This window comes from Vigna unguiculata, chromosome 7, assembly GCF_037176805.1.
Source record: "Vigna unguiculata cultivar grain cowpea cultivar isolate G323 ecotype 2 chromosome 7, ASM3717680v1, whole genome shotgun sequence".
NCBI classification, from domain to species: Eukaryota; Viridiplantae; Streptophyta; class Magnoliopsida; order Fabales; family Fabaceae; genus Vigna; species Vigna unguiculata.
In genome coordinates this window covers 2070644-2088367 of record NC_140798.1, presented here as the reverse complement: position 1 = coordinate 2088367, position 17724 = coordinate 2070644, and the positions used below count along the sequence as shown (strand labels likewise).

General features: G+C 29.4%; 1 protein-coding gene across 1 annotated transcript; it reads right to left on the bottom strand.

Moving 5' to 3' along the window:
* Positions 1-12168: 12168 nt before the first annotated feature.
* Positions 12169-16703, bottom strand: LOC114189783 (uncharacterized). The gene is made up of 6 exons (XM_028078469.2): positions 16411-16703; positions 16256-16306; positions 15981-16032; positions 15553-15611; positions 15313-15358; positions 12169-12504 (listed from the first exon to the last, which is right to left on the bottom strand). The coding sequence occupies exons 1-6, from the start codon at positions 16534-16536 to the stop codon at positions 12362-12364; spliced, it is 477 nt and encodes a 158-aa protein (XP_027934270.1). The 5' UTR covers positions 16537-16703; the 3' UTR covers positions 12169-12361.
* Positions 16704-17724: the final 1021 nt, after the last annotated feature.

Below are 17724 nucleotides of genomic sequence, written 5' to 3'. Positions count from 1 at the left end.
TCTCGTCTTTCTGCTGTTTGCTTTTTGTTCTGTAACCGGAAAACAATCATTACAGACCATAATTAACAAAACATGTGTTCTGAGTTTATGATCACGGTGGTGTGTGTGTGTCTGTCATAGGTTCATTGAAAGTAAACTGTATATATTTGCGTGTATATACTTACTCACGTCGTGGTTTCATGTGGGGAGGACTGCGAGAACTGTTTCACACGTGTGGGAATATGGAAAGGGTAAGAGACAGTTGTGTGCGCATGAACAATTTGTGAGACACACGTGTGCCAAAATCCATCATGTTGTCCAGGCAGGTGGGGTGATGAGAGAGGTGGGTTTCTGATTCAATGTAATGTAATTGTGAGAAGGCAATGATGATAAGGTTTGATGGGTCTGTTCAAGTTTTTGCAGAAAGAAAGTGATATTTCCATGCCATTACCAGGCACCATTGCTCCCATATATAATTAATTAATTGCAAAATTACGTGTGTGGTGGATGCTCCATTTTTTTTTTTCATTCACTTATTTACATATGCAGAGAGAGAATTAATGAGTGACAGGTATATGAACATGAAGAATTGAAGATTCATAGATAAGTTTCTATATATGTGTGCCTGTATTGATTTGTGCACATATGGATCAGTTTAATAATGTTATCTCGTGTGTGTGTCTGTGTGTGCAACATGTATATATGCATGGCGGAACCTAGCTAGCTCCCACCTAGGGCTTAAGACACAAAGTGAGCAAAATCAAGGTAGCAAAAAACATGGTATATTGTTGTGTTATATCAATAAATGGGGGAAGGAATATCTTGGTTGAGAACATGTGCATATATATATATATATATATACATATGTTGGTTCTTGAAGAACATGTTGGAGCTTTTTCTGTGGTGTGTGGCTAGCTAGGTTGACCCCAGATGACACTGAACTGGGTATAGAGGTTGAAGAAAGTGGTCCTGGTGTTTGGAAAAAATTGATAAGGGTTATTAGAGTTGATGCATATAGATGTAATGAGTATTAATGATTAAAAAAAATTGAAGTGAGAAAAGGGTGAATAATTTAGCAAGTTGATGAGTAGTGTTGACCCACAAGATGGGTTACTTCTTTTATGCTCTTGTTTCCAAAACACAGATCTGATGATTCAAAGGAAGTGGTACCAAGGGTTTTTGATATATGGGTTTAAAATGGCAAAACCAACCCTAAGAAAATGATGTGTCTTCCTTTTGGTCTGAGGACTTTATGGAACATATGAACATGGTAGTTACACTGCCATCTTTATTTTTCCATCTTCTGTACCCATTGCTTTTATGTCTGATATACATAGAAAGATAGAGAGAGAAAGAGATGTTAGGTGGGTTAGTTTTGGTGTTGTGAATGGAAATATAGGACTTGGAGATTCCTTCTCTAGGGAAAGAAGGAGGAGAGGAGAAGGACATCTTCTCCTTAACAATAATAGACTGATAGTTAGTACTCATGCTTCTGTCTACTTTAATCATCTCTTATTTTGGCACCACAAAGCCTCAGAGATTTATTTGCCACAATCTATTACCATACCTATCAAATTCAGACCAAAAAAAAGGCCAATCAATCACTCACACACACGTGTTAGAGGTCCATTCTCTTATAAGTTGTTGAAAGATGCCATATTTTTACTACGAGTTCAGATTCTCTGTTAAATTTTTTAGTTATTTTTTAGTTCTGTTATATTAAAAATATATTGATGTTATATATTAAAATTAGTGTCGATCAATGTATTTTAATAGAACGACAAAAATTAGTGTCTATCGATATATTCTGATAAAATGATAGAAAAACAGCTCAGAAAAATTCAACAGAAATTCATAAAACACTTTGATTATCCCTCTTCGGACCATAATTAGATCAATTAATATAAAACTATATGTACACTGTGTTAAATGTTTTGTTGGAAGTCCCACATCGACTAGAGATAAGACCATTTCATAGTATATAAGTGAGGTACAAACCTCACCTTACAGGCCAGTTTTGTGGGTTGAGTTACGCTTAAAACTCACTTCTAACATGATATCAGAATCCAGTTAAAGCCTACTTAGTATATAAGTGAGGTACAAACCTCACCTTACAAACCGGTTTTGTGCATCCTAGTTGATAACAATGCTTATTTTATGGTTAGTTTATAAATAGAGTGACCAGAGAAAACCACTTTAATGTGAGTGAAAACTTAAACCAGTTTGTGAGGTGAATGGTAAACAATAAATGTGATTGCATAATCAATGTATTGGGTCTCCTGAATTAACTAGGTGAACAAGTTTAATCAGTTCCCACACTAATTAATGGTCAACACTTAATTAGGTAGGATATAAGATCCTTTGTCTTGTCACATATTTCCTCCTTCTATAACCCTCTGTGCTTGCCCATAATGTTTCTTAAAAAAGATAAAACAAAAACAAACAGCACAGTGTTCATCAGCAATAATGCTTAGTATTGAAACATCGCTCACAGAATGTTTGAAAGGTCGTTAAAAAGTATATATATAAGCCTTGTTATTAGAATGTAAGCATTATATATATCTTGAAATTATATCTGACATTTATACAAAAGTCACATTATAAGAGGTGGGAAAAAAACAACATTAATCACATGCTAAAACAACATGAAAAAACAACATTAATCACAATCGTGGTTCGAATTCAGATGAAACAAAAACTTCATTGAACTCTGGATATTTAAAACTATACTTGTAGTTTTCCACCATTCCATTTCTTACAAGTATGGAGAAGCTCTGCAATCTTCTATGGGTGATGAATAATTTAATTTGGCTACAGTTCTTGTTGGCCATTTCATCTGCTTCTCAAGGCAATTGTACAAACAACTCTTCAATGCAGTGATGAATCAGAGATTTGAGGTACACATGCATACATCATATCCTGACAAATAAAGACTTCAGAAAAATACATATCATAAGTAAATTATTCATTAATTGCCTCAATGTGCTGCTATATGATTCAGTTTTATATGCTACAAAATACAAATAATGCAAGTATGAAAGATATTTTAGTGACAGTCCATTTCCATGAAAAAGTATTAAGCTGTATATATTTTTTTAATATTTAGATTAACTGTTTGCATTATATTCTGAATAACAACATATCACAAAATTATTATAAACAATTAATATGTGTAAGAAAGTCGTTTAATAAGAAAGAACCAGAACAATCATTTTGTTTATGTTGTCTATATAGTAAACACGATTTTTTTTTATCGACGATAAAGAGATATATTAGTGAAACAATAATATATTCTAGTTCAAAAGGGTTATGTACAATAGCATAAAATACAAAAATATAAACACAAACTTATTACATGTCAGTGGAATTAGTTGAACTTGAATTCTTATAATATATATATATATATATATATATATATATATATATATATATATATATATATATATATATATATATATATATATATCATGCATATTCAATGCTCTGGTAAAAATATGTTTTTGGATTTTAAAAATAAATATTGAAAGATTAAAATCAAATTCATGTTTGCAAAGATTCAAATCATGTCTAAGACTTGAGCTTTCTTTATTATAAAACTTATCTATGAATCGAATACTGTTTGGAAATATTTATTGTAAAATAAATCAAATTACCTATCTTCTTTGTTGTATATCTTAGTTCTTGTTGTGGTTTCTCTCAACAAAAGAAAATTCACCGAGAAAGAGAATTTAGAGTAAAGCAATAACCGATCCTTACAATACATTACAAGAAAACTTGTAAATAATGACAAATTTTAGTGATCAAAATTTGTTTAGAGACTAATTTTTTAATTAAAAATTAATTTAATAACAAATTTTTTTGGATGTCAAAATCTTGATAGCTAAAGTCAGTGATCAATTTAGAGACTAATTCATAATAAAACCATTTTAATTACCAATTTAAAAACTAATTATAATTTTTTGAAACTATTTTAGTTACCAATAATTTTAAGTTTATAAATTGATCACTATAATGACTAATTATTTTTTGTCATTAAAATTAGTCATTATTCAAAAAAATTCTTGTAATACAACTTTACAAAATACTAATATATCTATGAATTCTCTAACTCATATGATTACTCGCTTAATGTTACATTATGTAAACATTCACTCTAGAAGAAATCAAAAGCATGGATTAAAAAGTTGACTTTAAATCTAATTCAATCTTATCAAAATTGACTTTTGTAAGGTTGAGTTATATTTAAAGTTCACTTTTTCAAAGTTATGGATTAGAGTTTATCCTAGGAATATTCGTTGTTTGTTGTGTCTATTATTTCACTCACTATTTGACTGTCATCGGACCATTATTAATATCTAGTCTCACGCTCGATATGTACATGTCTTGGCATAAATCAAGTATTGGAAGTCTCATATCGACTAAAGATAAAGTCAATTTACATTAATATATAAGTAGATACAAATCTCATCTTACAACAACTGATTGTGCAAGATTAGATTAACCTTAAATCCCACCTCTTTGACACCATATTACTCTTTGTTTTCATGAACAATCATATACCCATTCTCAAATTTAAACCAGATAATGAGTTTTTTAAATGAGGAGAACGACAACAAACTTAACAGTGGCTTAAATTCCATTAATTAGTTTGCATATACCATAAGTGAAGCCAATAATATTGCATAAGAAGGCATAAAATACCTGCATTAATAATAGAAAGACCTACTGAACCTAGAATTAGCTAGGTATATGCTTCAAAGAAAAGCATTAAGAAAGATATTGCAAGGAGTTTGTAAGAACAAAAAGATAATAAGATTAATGAATCATTGAAGACATTGTCGACAAACTTCAGTGGTGGTGGACTCATTTGTCTGTTGTTTTCCACCGAACAAGTACATATGAAGAAATGACCTTAAACTTAAATAATGGTTCAACCAACCATGCATATGTACTTGTTCATAGGATTATATGCATTCCTTTATATTTCAAAATAAGATTAATTTTAATTCATCAATTTACTATTCGAGAACAATTTAGTAGACGAGTATGTGCTTATTAAAGCCTACTTTTTGGTTTCATGGATCAAATGTCAGATGTATTTATTTTTTAATTTCTTCTAAAGTCATTAAAGAGGAATTCATTAAACAGAAACAAAGGTGTTTTCTATATTTAATTTAATTAATTACTGCTATCATACAATGCGAAAATAAGTTGTCTTTTTTTCGAAATCATATGTATATATAATCTTTCTAAGATAATAAGTCCCGTAGATTTATTATATATATATAAACACACAGAGAGTTAGTTTCCACAGATAAAATAACAGCAGACACAACAGTCACAGACAGAATTTCATTGTGATCTGTTTATAATTTTGAAAAATGTATGCAATAATATATGACAACTGATGAAACATCATGGTGAATAAAAAATGACAAAATCTACTGCAAAAAGTTTAAAAGGTGAACAGTGTAGAATTTGAATCCAATTTTATATATATGTGTATAAGAATGTAACCCTTTAAACTGTTTTTTTTACCAAAAGAGGGTATAAAAAGTAAGAATACTATTTTTGTTATGATTAGAATTAGTAAATGAGGAGAAGCAGTGAGTGAGAGGTTGAGAAGAGTGTTGATGGGAATTAAAGGCAATGTATTATTAGATGCTGTCATGAGCTATGTTTATAAGTACTATGTGTGTCTTTCTGACTGTTACTATTTTTCCTTTTACAAAATGAAAAAGAGATCTTTCTTCCCTATAATTCTGCTCAGTTCTCTCAACAAACAGGTGAAATAAAAGGGATGTGCAGAACTCTTTTTTTCTAGTACAAAACACTGATCATCATGACTTTCTTGTGATATAATTAAGAACTCTTCTTTTCACCAGTTAGATTCTGCAATCTGCATGTGTGTGTATATATATATATACATATAAAAATGTGTTTAGGTCCTCACCTGACTTCATGTTTTGGAACCTATATATATTATGCAGAGATCTTAAATGTTCATAAATTTCAATGCCTTTTACCAAAGTATAAATAAACAATTTGCTTCCACTGTTTGTTCTTGGAGATCACAGAACTCAAGGTACATATAACATACACATAAATTTCGTTTTTTTTTGTGGCAGATTTGACTCTCTTTTTTCCCCATTTGTGTAGTCAAACACCAGTCAGTCACAGTTTGCCATTGAAAAACCAAGAATTTGAAAATCCCACCACCGATTTCTATCTCCTAAACCAGACCAATTATGTTCATTCATGTTTCTATGAACACAATCTAAGGTTATTACACCATACAAGAGTTCACAGTAAAAAACAAAGCACCTTTTACATATACTGTACATAAACCTTAAAATCTATTTTGTTTGTTTTATTGTATGGTGTTTGATATATAGAAGTGGGTAGCTAGAAAGGTAGGTTGGTTTTGGTTTTTGATTAAAAAGGAGAAAAAAGTGAGTTTGAAGTGAAGAAAAAGAGATATAAATAAAGACAATCCCTGAATAGCGCCGTGGAGTTAACATCAGTCCAACTATGGAAGACCCCACAAGTAAATGCAACATATAAAAGCGCATGTGAGGGAGGAAAGGTGATAAAGGCCACAATGAAGACACACACACAGAGAGAAGAGTACACACATTATGACGCCTTAGGACCACTCCTTCTCTTATTTTTCAGATGCAGAGAGGGAAACAACAGTGGAATTTAAGAAACATAGCCCCCACATGCACCTCAATCAATTTCCTTTTATCAGTAAAATCAACATATATAACCATTACTCGTTTCAAGTGTTTCGTTCAACTCTTACAGACAGTAATCATCGGCACATCAGGTACCTCTCATATCAAACTTCATGACCATCCTAAGGTCTCACTCACCATGCTTGATATTGTTCTGTCATCATCTTTGAATAGATATTTTCTTTCTCTATCGTATTAGATCTTGATAATAAAATTATATGAACAATTACGAACATATATGAAATTTAGAGAAGAATATATAATATCGATATGCAAACATTTGAGAATTAGAATATACAAATTCTAACTTGTAGAACTTTAGACAAAAAAAAAATAGACGTCACAAGAAATGAAATTTGAAAAGTATCTTGAAAGTAATAAGAAATTCTTGATAAGATCATAATGTTTTAAGAAAAAACCTTTCATTCATAAAATTATTTAAGCATAGACTTATTTTTCAATATCATAACAAAAAAATCATGAAAATAACATAAAGAATTTATTTTAGCACAAGAAATAGTTCATTCTAAAAAAACAAAATAACATGTTGAATTCTAAACTAAATCAATAGAAAAATTGGTGTTGATAAAAAAATAGAAAAATTGGTTAAAAAATCATTATCATCAATATAGCTTAACTAACATTAGTTGGTCCAAATTAGTATCATAAAAAAGGAGAAATAAAATCACTAAATATGACGTAGTTCAAAATAAAAATTTAACCAAATAGTATTTTTTTTTTACATAAAAATTTAACTCATTCTTAAAAATATAAATGAATCTAATTCAGAGTCTAATAATTGAATCTTTTGTTTTCATTCTAAATAAGCAATTGTGAGTAACACATCTACATATCAGGTCTCGTCATATAATTGCACCTTCATCAGATTGACTACAGTTTTTTTATAAATTTTTATCGATTAAATTAGATCTTGCTCTTGTCATGTATCTTCTCAAACTTTGTATTGGATTTTGGACTTCTCTTTGATCTTGTTGAGTTAGACTTATGGATTATTACAAATTTCAACATTATTCATCCATTTTAATTCTGTGGATATTTCAAACCATTCTTTATCTTTTTCTTTTTTATCACAACTAATTTAGGTTAGTCGGTTAGGTAACCTAAACTTTTCTTTTAATTTTAATTTGTTAAAGGAATATAATAAAGGTACTATGAGATTACAGAGGTGATAAAGTGACCTAGTGACCATATGAAAGGAAAGAAAAAAAAATTGTAGATTTAACTTCGTTCATTAACAAAAATTAACGACTAACATTTACCTACTTCTTAATACTTTATGGATAATATTTATATAAATTTAATTTGTTTTTAAAAGAGACTTCGATTTAATTTTATATATGTGTTTCTTATCCTTAAAAATCCTGTCAAAAACTCTTAAAATGTTGTAATAATTTGTTTATCATTTTTAATGATCTTTAGGTTTTCAATATTTAAAATATTAGATACATTTATTACCTTAAATCTTAAACGTAAAAAAAAATTCTCAAATTTTAAAAAATACATTGTTAGTTTCAACAATGAAATAACATTTACCACAGTGACAGAAATATGATATAACAACATCTATCTGACACAATTTTACTCCATAGAGAATCATGAGCCTGTAAAAAAAATAGAGAATCATGTCACTAAAATGATTTTTCAATTGAAAACAAAAATTAGTGATGAACACAATTAAACCCTTCTTTATCTTACAATTAATTTTGAACCCCACAAAGAATTGATGCTAAGAGAAAGCATAATAGTTTTGAAGTTAAGGAATGATGGGAATCCTAGTCCCATAGTTAGGGTCACCCCTAGAAGCTACCATCTCTGGGTCTTAGGAGCTGCAAAGTTTTTTTTATTCATTAATTGATCCAAATGTACAATGTAGGACCACACCAAGGTTTCAATATAGGGTAGGCACACCCACACACAACCCTATCTCATGCCTTATTGGTTAACTGTGTTTCATCCACGACTACATGTGATACCCACCTAAACAAATCAATTTCATGTTCAGTTTCTGTGCACTTGTCATAACTTGGACTTAAAACACAACTCCATTATGACATCTACTGAACAAACAAATTTACATAATTTTATTATTGTTGTTGTTTCTGTCATCACATGTCCAATGTTAATTATTCCTACTACTTTCTGTATCTGCATATTATATCACTACAAATCACCATTTTTCATTTTTCATCGCACAAAATATGCTTCTAATAATAACAATTTTTTGTGTCCCACTGTTTCTATTTTCATCAATTTGGTTCCTTTAAATATGGAAGTTTCTCTATTGACACAGAAATCAGAAATGGAATCTTCAATTGGCTTACTTCAAAATCTTCAATTCTAGGTCACAGAAATTCATGCTAATTTTAATCATGATGCTGATGGATTTAAATTTCTACTTAGAAAATAACCCCTTTTGACTATTTATATGTTGGGACAGTTTATACTTTGAATGATTATTTTGTCTATTATACCATTCTTGGACTATATAAAAATACTACTTCCAATATATATATATATATGGTATGCATAGTTATGTCTAAAGGGGCTGATAATAACACTATATGATTCCAATTATGTGTTTTCTCTTCAGATAAAATTGAAATTTTTTTCACTGATTTGGAAAAAAATCTGACCCACTTAGCTCATTAGATTATCATAATGTTAAATAGGATCTTGGATTGGCCAATTGAACTTTTAGGAAGTCTTTCAGTGATTTCAATCAACTCTTAAAAATAGGAATTTTAAAACTGTTGAAACTGTATCAATCTTCAGATTAAGTTAACATGTCATTTTTTATTAAAAAATATTATATTTTTTTACTGCATTAGTTATTTAAATTTCAATGTACAACTAAAATTCAGGGTGAATTTGGATTTTTTTTTTCACAGATCAAATTTGTAAACATGTGCTATATATAGATAATAAATTGAAGATTTTAATGATCATAAGTTTGACTTCAATTACAATAAGAATATACTTCCCCATAAGAAGTTTTATCTTTAATTCCCTTATTTGGATAAAAAGAAATGAGATAAATTTAAATAAAAGGAAAGAAATTGTAAAGTTGAAGAAAATAAGTGAAAAGTTTAAGAGTGATTTAATTCATTTAATAAAATAAAAAATAATAATTAATATATTTGGAAAACAATTAAAATATTATTGTGTTAAAAATAAAATTAGATTGAATATTAAAAATCATTTTAATATCTACTTTTGAAGAGTAGCAAATTCATCTTATTGTTGAAATGTATTTTTGATGCTTACTCTACCAAATGAAAAAAAAAATGCATAATATTAATATTGTGATAATTATTATTTACTAAAGGAGTGTGGTCCCCTATAGCATAATTTCAAAACTCATTTTGATATAATTCATATGTTTCACTTTGGGACCAAAACATATCACTTTGTGGACAAATTGTGTTCCTTAAAATATTAGGATAAAATCGATATGTTTACCATGTAAAAGATTTACAGTGTCATACTGCAATAACATGTTCCATAACTTTAACTAAGAATAAAAATTTAATTATTATATGTTATTTACTTATTCTTGAATTTTTTTTTCCCTACCTTGTCCCTTCTATCTCATTTATAATGTGTTATATAAAGTTACTTTAATATAACTTTACCTTTAATATTAATAATCATTCCCTGACATATACTACATTAATTTCTTTTTAAATCATTATTACCAGCAATAAATGTTCTTTAAAATAATTTTAAAAATATTTATTATTAAGTTACATTTAAATATTTATCTAAATCATTATAACTTTTAATATTAATAATGGAACGTTTTTCAAAAAGTATTAATTATTAACATTAAAATTATTTACTTAATAGTTTATTAATATATTCCTAAATTTTTTTAATAAGTTGCATTAATTAACAACATACCTTAAAATATTTATTAATTTTGAGTCACAAACAATCAATATATGGAATTCTTATTTTTTTTTTTTTCAAGAATGGTACTGCGCTTCAAAAATAAAAGAAAAAAAATAAAAGGTGTCATCTTGTAATCACACATCAAAGTAACCACATTTGTTAATTATATACATACATGTGTGTATGTGTGTATTACTAACTTAATAAGTCTTAAAATATTGACAATTTAAATTAATAAATTCATTATTTTTAATTTAATTTTTAATGATATTACTAACTTAATTTAATATATGATTAAAATTTCCATATATATATATATATATATATATATATATATATATATATATATATATATATATATATATATATATATATATATATATATATATATATATATATATATATATATGTTATGTAAATAACTTAATAAATTTTCTTTATTTCGATTCGTTTGTTTGATGTTAATTTTCTTTATTTTGTTAATTATAGTTTTTTAATTCAAAATGTGATTTTATTTTCTTAAAGAGGAAGGAAAATTAGGTTGTAATTTAGTATTCTGGTGACTACATTTGTTTCAACTACTGATTTCGAAAATAAAAACCAGAATTAAACTGTTCGAGAATCGAATATTTTAAGTATATAGTAAATGTATTATGTTGATAAATAATAAAAGGCATAATGAGTTACTTGAGAATTGATGTGAATAATTCTTTTACATACTTTCTTTCTGTGAATGATTCTCGGCACATCCCAGAGAATTAGGATCCATAACCTCAGCTGAAAACCCAGCCCAAATATATTCAAACATTCATCCCATTCCATTTAGGTTTTCTTTAGTCATTTTCGTAATTTCTTCTCTCATCTCATAATTATAACAAAAATTACCATTATCATGTTATTAACTATATTCTAAAGTAAGTAATCCAAAAACATCTAAAATACATTTCTCTCAAATTATATAATGCATAATAGATTCAGATTTTGTGATATTAAACTATATCTCATATTACATAATTCAGAACTATATAATCTTCTTGTAAATTATGCAAACCAAAATATAATATCAAATTACCTAATTCAAAACCACAGCTCAGATTGCACCATCTTATTCCAAAAATTATACAATCTAAAATATTCTTCAAAATTACACAATTTAAAATTCTAAATTATTTAACAGTAAATATGAACGCTTTCACTTCCGTAACATAAACCAAATAAATTATGAGAAAAGGCATGTCAATCACTTTTTTATATTATGAGTAAGAAGAAAGTATAGAGATAGAGAAAGAAATAACTAAACTCACTGACATACCCTAGCACAGCATGTGAGGCCCATTCAACGCCCCAGACTAGAATTAGTTTGATGTAAATTAATCATATATTTATCGTGATTTTAAGAATTTTTATTTAATTTTCAATATATATATAATGTATTTTATTCTATTATTTTTAAAATAAATATATTAGCTTATCATATATGTGTCGTCTCCGATCCACATACTATATTTATGCTATATTTATGCATCATAACATGTTACAGTTAAATAAATGAACTTCTTATTATCAAAGCTTAATAGTAAAATATAAACAAAGATTATTCACATATAAGCATCTCCGTAAGGAGTAACAAAAATGTTACAAGTGTTTTAACAATACTAAACATCCACAGGACGGTAATGCAGACAAAATTGGCAGGTAAAGTATTTTCCTTGTAAGTAAACCGAAAGGAATCATCAGAGCCTCTTGAGATGCTGAGTTTTGGAGCTGTAGTTCTCTTCAATATGTCGGGTAACAAGAGAGATTCCATAATGTGAGGCACTCGAGGCAGCATAATAGGATGTTACAGTGAGTTGAGTGAACTTTGGAAGCACATAACCTAAAAATTCAACATGTATCCACATTACTAAAAGGTATTTAAAGCATATAGTATCATCGACACAATAAACTACAAGACTTAAAACACCTCTAAGTGATTTTTCTTATGAAAAGTGTATGACATATCACATGGCAAGTAACATTCTATCATGCATCAATTTCCAAATATTACATTTTAATACTAAAGCAGTCAATTCAAGCAACTAAAAGTGCAATTGCAGCAAAGCAATGCTATTTAGGGACAACAACTACTGCAAAGCTCCACTCGATTCACCTATTTGGGTTGTCAGAAGTTTTGGCATGAATTGCCATATGCCCTAAACACAGCATAACAACCACAATGCTTCCTCAAAATTGGAGTCTATTGTCCTTTTCATTTCTTTTTAAACAAAATCCCTTTTCTACCCTCTATGGAGATGGCAAGACTTCTACTTTGCTCTTGCATATGCTAAGGAAGTTTCTGCCTTGTTCTCACTTAAACATATTTTCCACCAACCCATAGTCAGGTGCGCATGTATGGTCTTGGTCATGACTGCAGGAAGCAAGATGGTGAGGGCTGAACTTGTAACGAACTTAATATACTGGACAGAAAAGCAAAATACTAGGAAAAACGCCAAGAACTGGAAGAAAACTCCCCAGTGTTACAGTAAGCTTCAGTCAAATATACGTAGACCAAAACAAAAAAAGTCTCGGACAGACCTTGCAGAAGAAGCTCTGTACACATCGTCACAGAAGCATTGTGAAATTCAAATGGACCTCTCCCTCTCAAACCCACCAGACGCAACCCTTAATTTTGGCATAACAAACTGTTTAACAACCAGACGGCTCTGCTCAGCCTATATTTATTGATTCTCCGCTAGATTTCCATTCTGCACTCCTGCTGTAAACCCTCAAACTTCAGGCCTTGCATCATTAACTCTCCTTCAGATTCCTGGACCCTATCACTACCCTCCCGTTGAAGAATTTTCTTGTCCTCAAGGCGAAATGTGGCGAATTTACTAAGTATTCAATAGATTTTCCCTTCCATTTCACTAATCACTGGTGTACAGCCTCTCCATGCTTGAGGTAGTAAATTCTCACTTTCGTCCCTAAAAGTTGTTACGGTCACTTACTGTAGCCCCTGAGATTTATAAATTTAGACATTAGTCCTTGAGATTCAAAACTGCAATATCTTTCTTCCCTGACATCAGTTAACATCAGCATGAACGATGGAGCAATACCTAACAAGTTAAGTGACACGCCTCAAGGGTGAACCTTCAACCAATTTTTGTTTGTAATTTTCCAATGCTCATCAGGCTGCAGCCCATTCCAACAGAAGTTTATATACTACTATGGCAAGTGGAATGATATGGATGAAAAGATATAAGCTTCAATGTTATGATAAATTGTTCAATAGACCCCCTTTGCCTTAAGTTAAAAAACTCTTCAAAAGGATTTCCGAATTTCTTAATGTGACGAGCAATTGGAAGCTCTCTTGAATTCTCCCCGTGTAACGAGCTATTAAAAGTTCTCTTTTGAATCTTACTACAGGAAGACAATATCCTTGTTCCACACTCCAGAAGAGAAATACTACTCACTTTAATGGCCTCCACTGTTCACATCTCTTCCCCATAAACCATCCAGTCCCTCACTCCTCACAACTTGAGCATCACTGACTAACTACCATATCACTTACCCTTTTCTTTCTTCTAGAATAGACTTTTCAAATTGGCTGGATTTTTTGGCTTAAACTGGAAATGTGATCCACCTAAACTGACTCAATGGCCTAATCATTAGAAGACCCTATTTGCCTGAAAAGGTTATACTAGTGGATTGTTAAACCCTTCCGTCTTTAGCTCGAGCAACTAATCCTGAATGGTCCTCCAGGTATTTTGGACTTCAAAATAAACTTGAACTCAGGCTATCCGTCCAACACATCCAACAGGCAATTGGGAGCTTCTCCTTTCAATTGGATATACATTACTCCTCCGAATGGTGTAACTTGCATCCCAACTAAGAAGGAGCACAATCCTCTAGGTATTTGGAAGGATCCTGAAGTTCTACTAAGAAACTATTAATATCGGTGACCTTAGACTAAACAATAAGGATAAAGAATTTATCTTTGTTTACCCAAGATAATGCAGTCACCCATGCTAGCAAATTTGATAGATTTAAATGAAAATCTCCAATATTTAGTTTCAGTGAAATATACATACTTAAACCTAACTTAATCCAACAAAAACAGATTATAAGATGAAGATTTCTACCACTTATATTATATACTATATTTTGGCATTATTTTAAGTTGATGTAAAACTTCAGTTTTTTTCCCAATCCAGATGATTATAGACATTAAAAAAGCATGTCTCTTTTGTTCTTTTGTTACTAAAACCAATGTCTTTGATATCATCAGTTACACCCTAAACTTGAGCTGCGATGTGAATCATTATCTTTTCGTGCATTTTCAACAGTAGCTAGATGATATGTTATTTGTGACTGTAAGGCTATTTTTTCCATTCCAGTCATCACACGTGCATTAATATTTGTTTCAATATTATTTCGTATACTGGGATTTTATACTCCATGTTACTAGCAAACGTATTTGTGTCTTATACCCAAGGTAGTATCCTGTGATCTACAAAACTGATTCAAGTAAACCAATTGGCAAAAGCAGAAACAAATGGGGTATAACCTATCTTTCATGCTTCCTTCTATGTTAAAGCCATTACCGTGAAATAGTTGTCAAATATTCAACTGTGACTCTGTAAGCACTATTAAAAATATAAGGAACCAAATATAAGCCTAAGATGTAAGCATGTGCAGAAGTTACCTCCAAAAGCAGTACTTATGCCTGTGAATATCAACAATGGAGGAATCTGTGAACAAATCATAAAAGAAATAAGATAACTACAGAATAAAACCGAACTCTACGGTACATCAAAGCATCAAATATGCTAAGTATAAAAGGAAAGCGTAAAGAAGTTGAAACCAACTTCTATGCTAAGTTTATTCATGGCATAAACAAAGCATAAAGCCAAGTAATTTCAAAAGTCAATCAACGTCTACATACCCCAACTACGAAAGGAAGCCACTTCGGTCCCTTCAGACCCTTTTGAAGATATGGTAAACCTACAGCCAAAGATAATTAGCAATATCCTCAACAAAGAAGGAACATGACATGAATTTTAATTTTAATCCATTAGCAGCACAAAGGATTTAACATCATCACTAAAAATTATAATACAACAACAAAGCCTTATCCCCAGCGTGAGGGCGGCTATATATGGATCCGAAGACAGCATTTGGCTCGATTACAGACCAAAATTTTAAAGATGTTAACATGTCATAATAAATTAAAATTCCTAACAAAAAAATAAATAATTAAAACATTTTCTAAACTAAATGGCCTGAGATTAATACTGAAAAGGCATTACATAACAAATTTAATATAATCTCCAACGGTATACCACAAAGAAGAAAACAAATAATTAAGCTTGCCTGTATTAAAACCATGAACTGTACTAAGCATAGCACCAATCCCCGTGCCAGCCTATTAAACAGCAAACACAAAGACAATAAGCAACAAGAAAGAACACTCATAAAACAAAAGTACAGTCCGAACTCGAGCCGAGAATAACTCAGTTCGAACTTTGAATTCCAAAAACAAAAATCGCAATTTTTCATCAACCTCGACTGCATTAGAATATTAAAATCAATACTGTAATGATACGACAACCCCAAAAGCGGACCCAATTGAGAAGGAAGGAACTTACGACAGCAGTGGCATCGTGCAACACCGGAGTGATTGTCCACTCGCCCCTTTCCTGATCGTGAAACAAAGACAAATTCGTAGAGTCAATTCATCAAACACCTTGAGCGCAGTTACAAACAAACACTTTGAGAAAAACAGAGTGAGAAAAATACTAACGGAATTAGGGTTGAGAAGCGAGAGACAACGAGGGCATCGTGGGGAACCGAGGCCAGGGTTGAGGGTAGGATCGTGATCTAGATTTCCGTTCCTTAGTTTCTCTTCGTAGACCTCTCTAGTACCCATTCCTCTCTCTCTCTGTGCTACTAAGATCGGTGTTGATCACCGAAAGGGTTTAGAAAGATGAAGAATAATGAATACTCTGCATTTTACTTCATTTAAAAGAAATTTGTGACTATCTTTTTCTCATAATTTCTGTTATGTTTTGATTATCTTTTAGATAATTTTCCCATTTCGTACGATAGATATACAGAGATGGTTTCGTTATAACGATTTATTCAAATATATTTATACATCTTAAGAAAGAAAAAATATTCAGATATCTTTCCAGAACAAAAATATATACTTTCTAAGAGGTGATTAATTTTTCGAAAAAAACAAAATGGCGCGTCAAATATTTTTAGAAGTAATTCTTTTGAGAAGAAAAATATTTTTTTTCTATACTACGAAAACACACGTCCACTATTATGTTTGTATTTCTTAATTTTTATAAAAATTTAAATTAGGTTTAATAAAAAATATATAATTAATTTTTAAAATAATTACTAAATATAAAATTTAAAAAAATAAAATATGTACAAAAAATTTGTAAAAATAATTGTTAAAAATAAAAGAGATTTTAAAATAATGAAGATAAATTATGTATAAAATAATTAATTTTTAAAATAATAATTAAAGATAAAACTTAAATAACTAAATATGGATAAAAAAAAATATTTTTTTATATATTATTAGCATAAACACAGGTGCGATAACATCTGTGTGTATACGTATTTTTTAAATATATATAGTATTATATTAGTAGGTAATGATACTGTAATATTATTAATTTAATATATAAAATTATATTATATTATTAAAAATTAAAAATAAAGTGAAATATATCAAAAAAATATGAGAGAGAAATGTTGATAAATAAAAAAAAACAGAGATAGACAGTTTTATAAAAAATTTGTAAAAATAAAGTCAATTTTCAAAAATTTAATAAATAATTATGTTTTAAAGGATAAAATTAAAATTTTAAAATTTAAACACACATGAGGGTAAAATTAAATCTTTTTACATGTTGATATAGATTATATTATAAATTATTATAGATTATAGATTAATAACAGAAATTGTTAATTGGACCCTATACTACTTACCTCTTTAGGTTTTCTGTCTCTATTTGTCCTTTTTCCAAAATGACAAAATTAATAAATAAAATAAAGTTTATAAAAAATTAATTTAAAATAATAATTAAAATTTTATTTA

Coding starts and splice junctions, on each gene's coding strand:
- LOC114189783 (XM_028078469.2), bottom strand. CDS start 16,536: ATGGGTACTAGAGAGGTCTACGAAGAGAAACTAAGGAACGGAAATCTA. Junction 16,033..16,255: donor TGCACGATGCCACTGCTGTC/GTAAGTTCCTTC, acceptor GCTGTTTAATAG/GCTGGCACGGGGATTGGTGC. Junction 12,505..15,312: donor CATAAGTACTGCTTTTGGAG/GTAACTTCTGCA, acceptor TTGAATTTTTAG/GTTATGTGCTTCCAAAGTTC.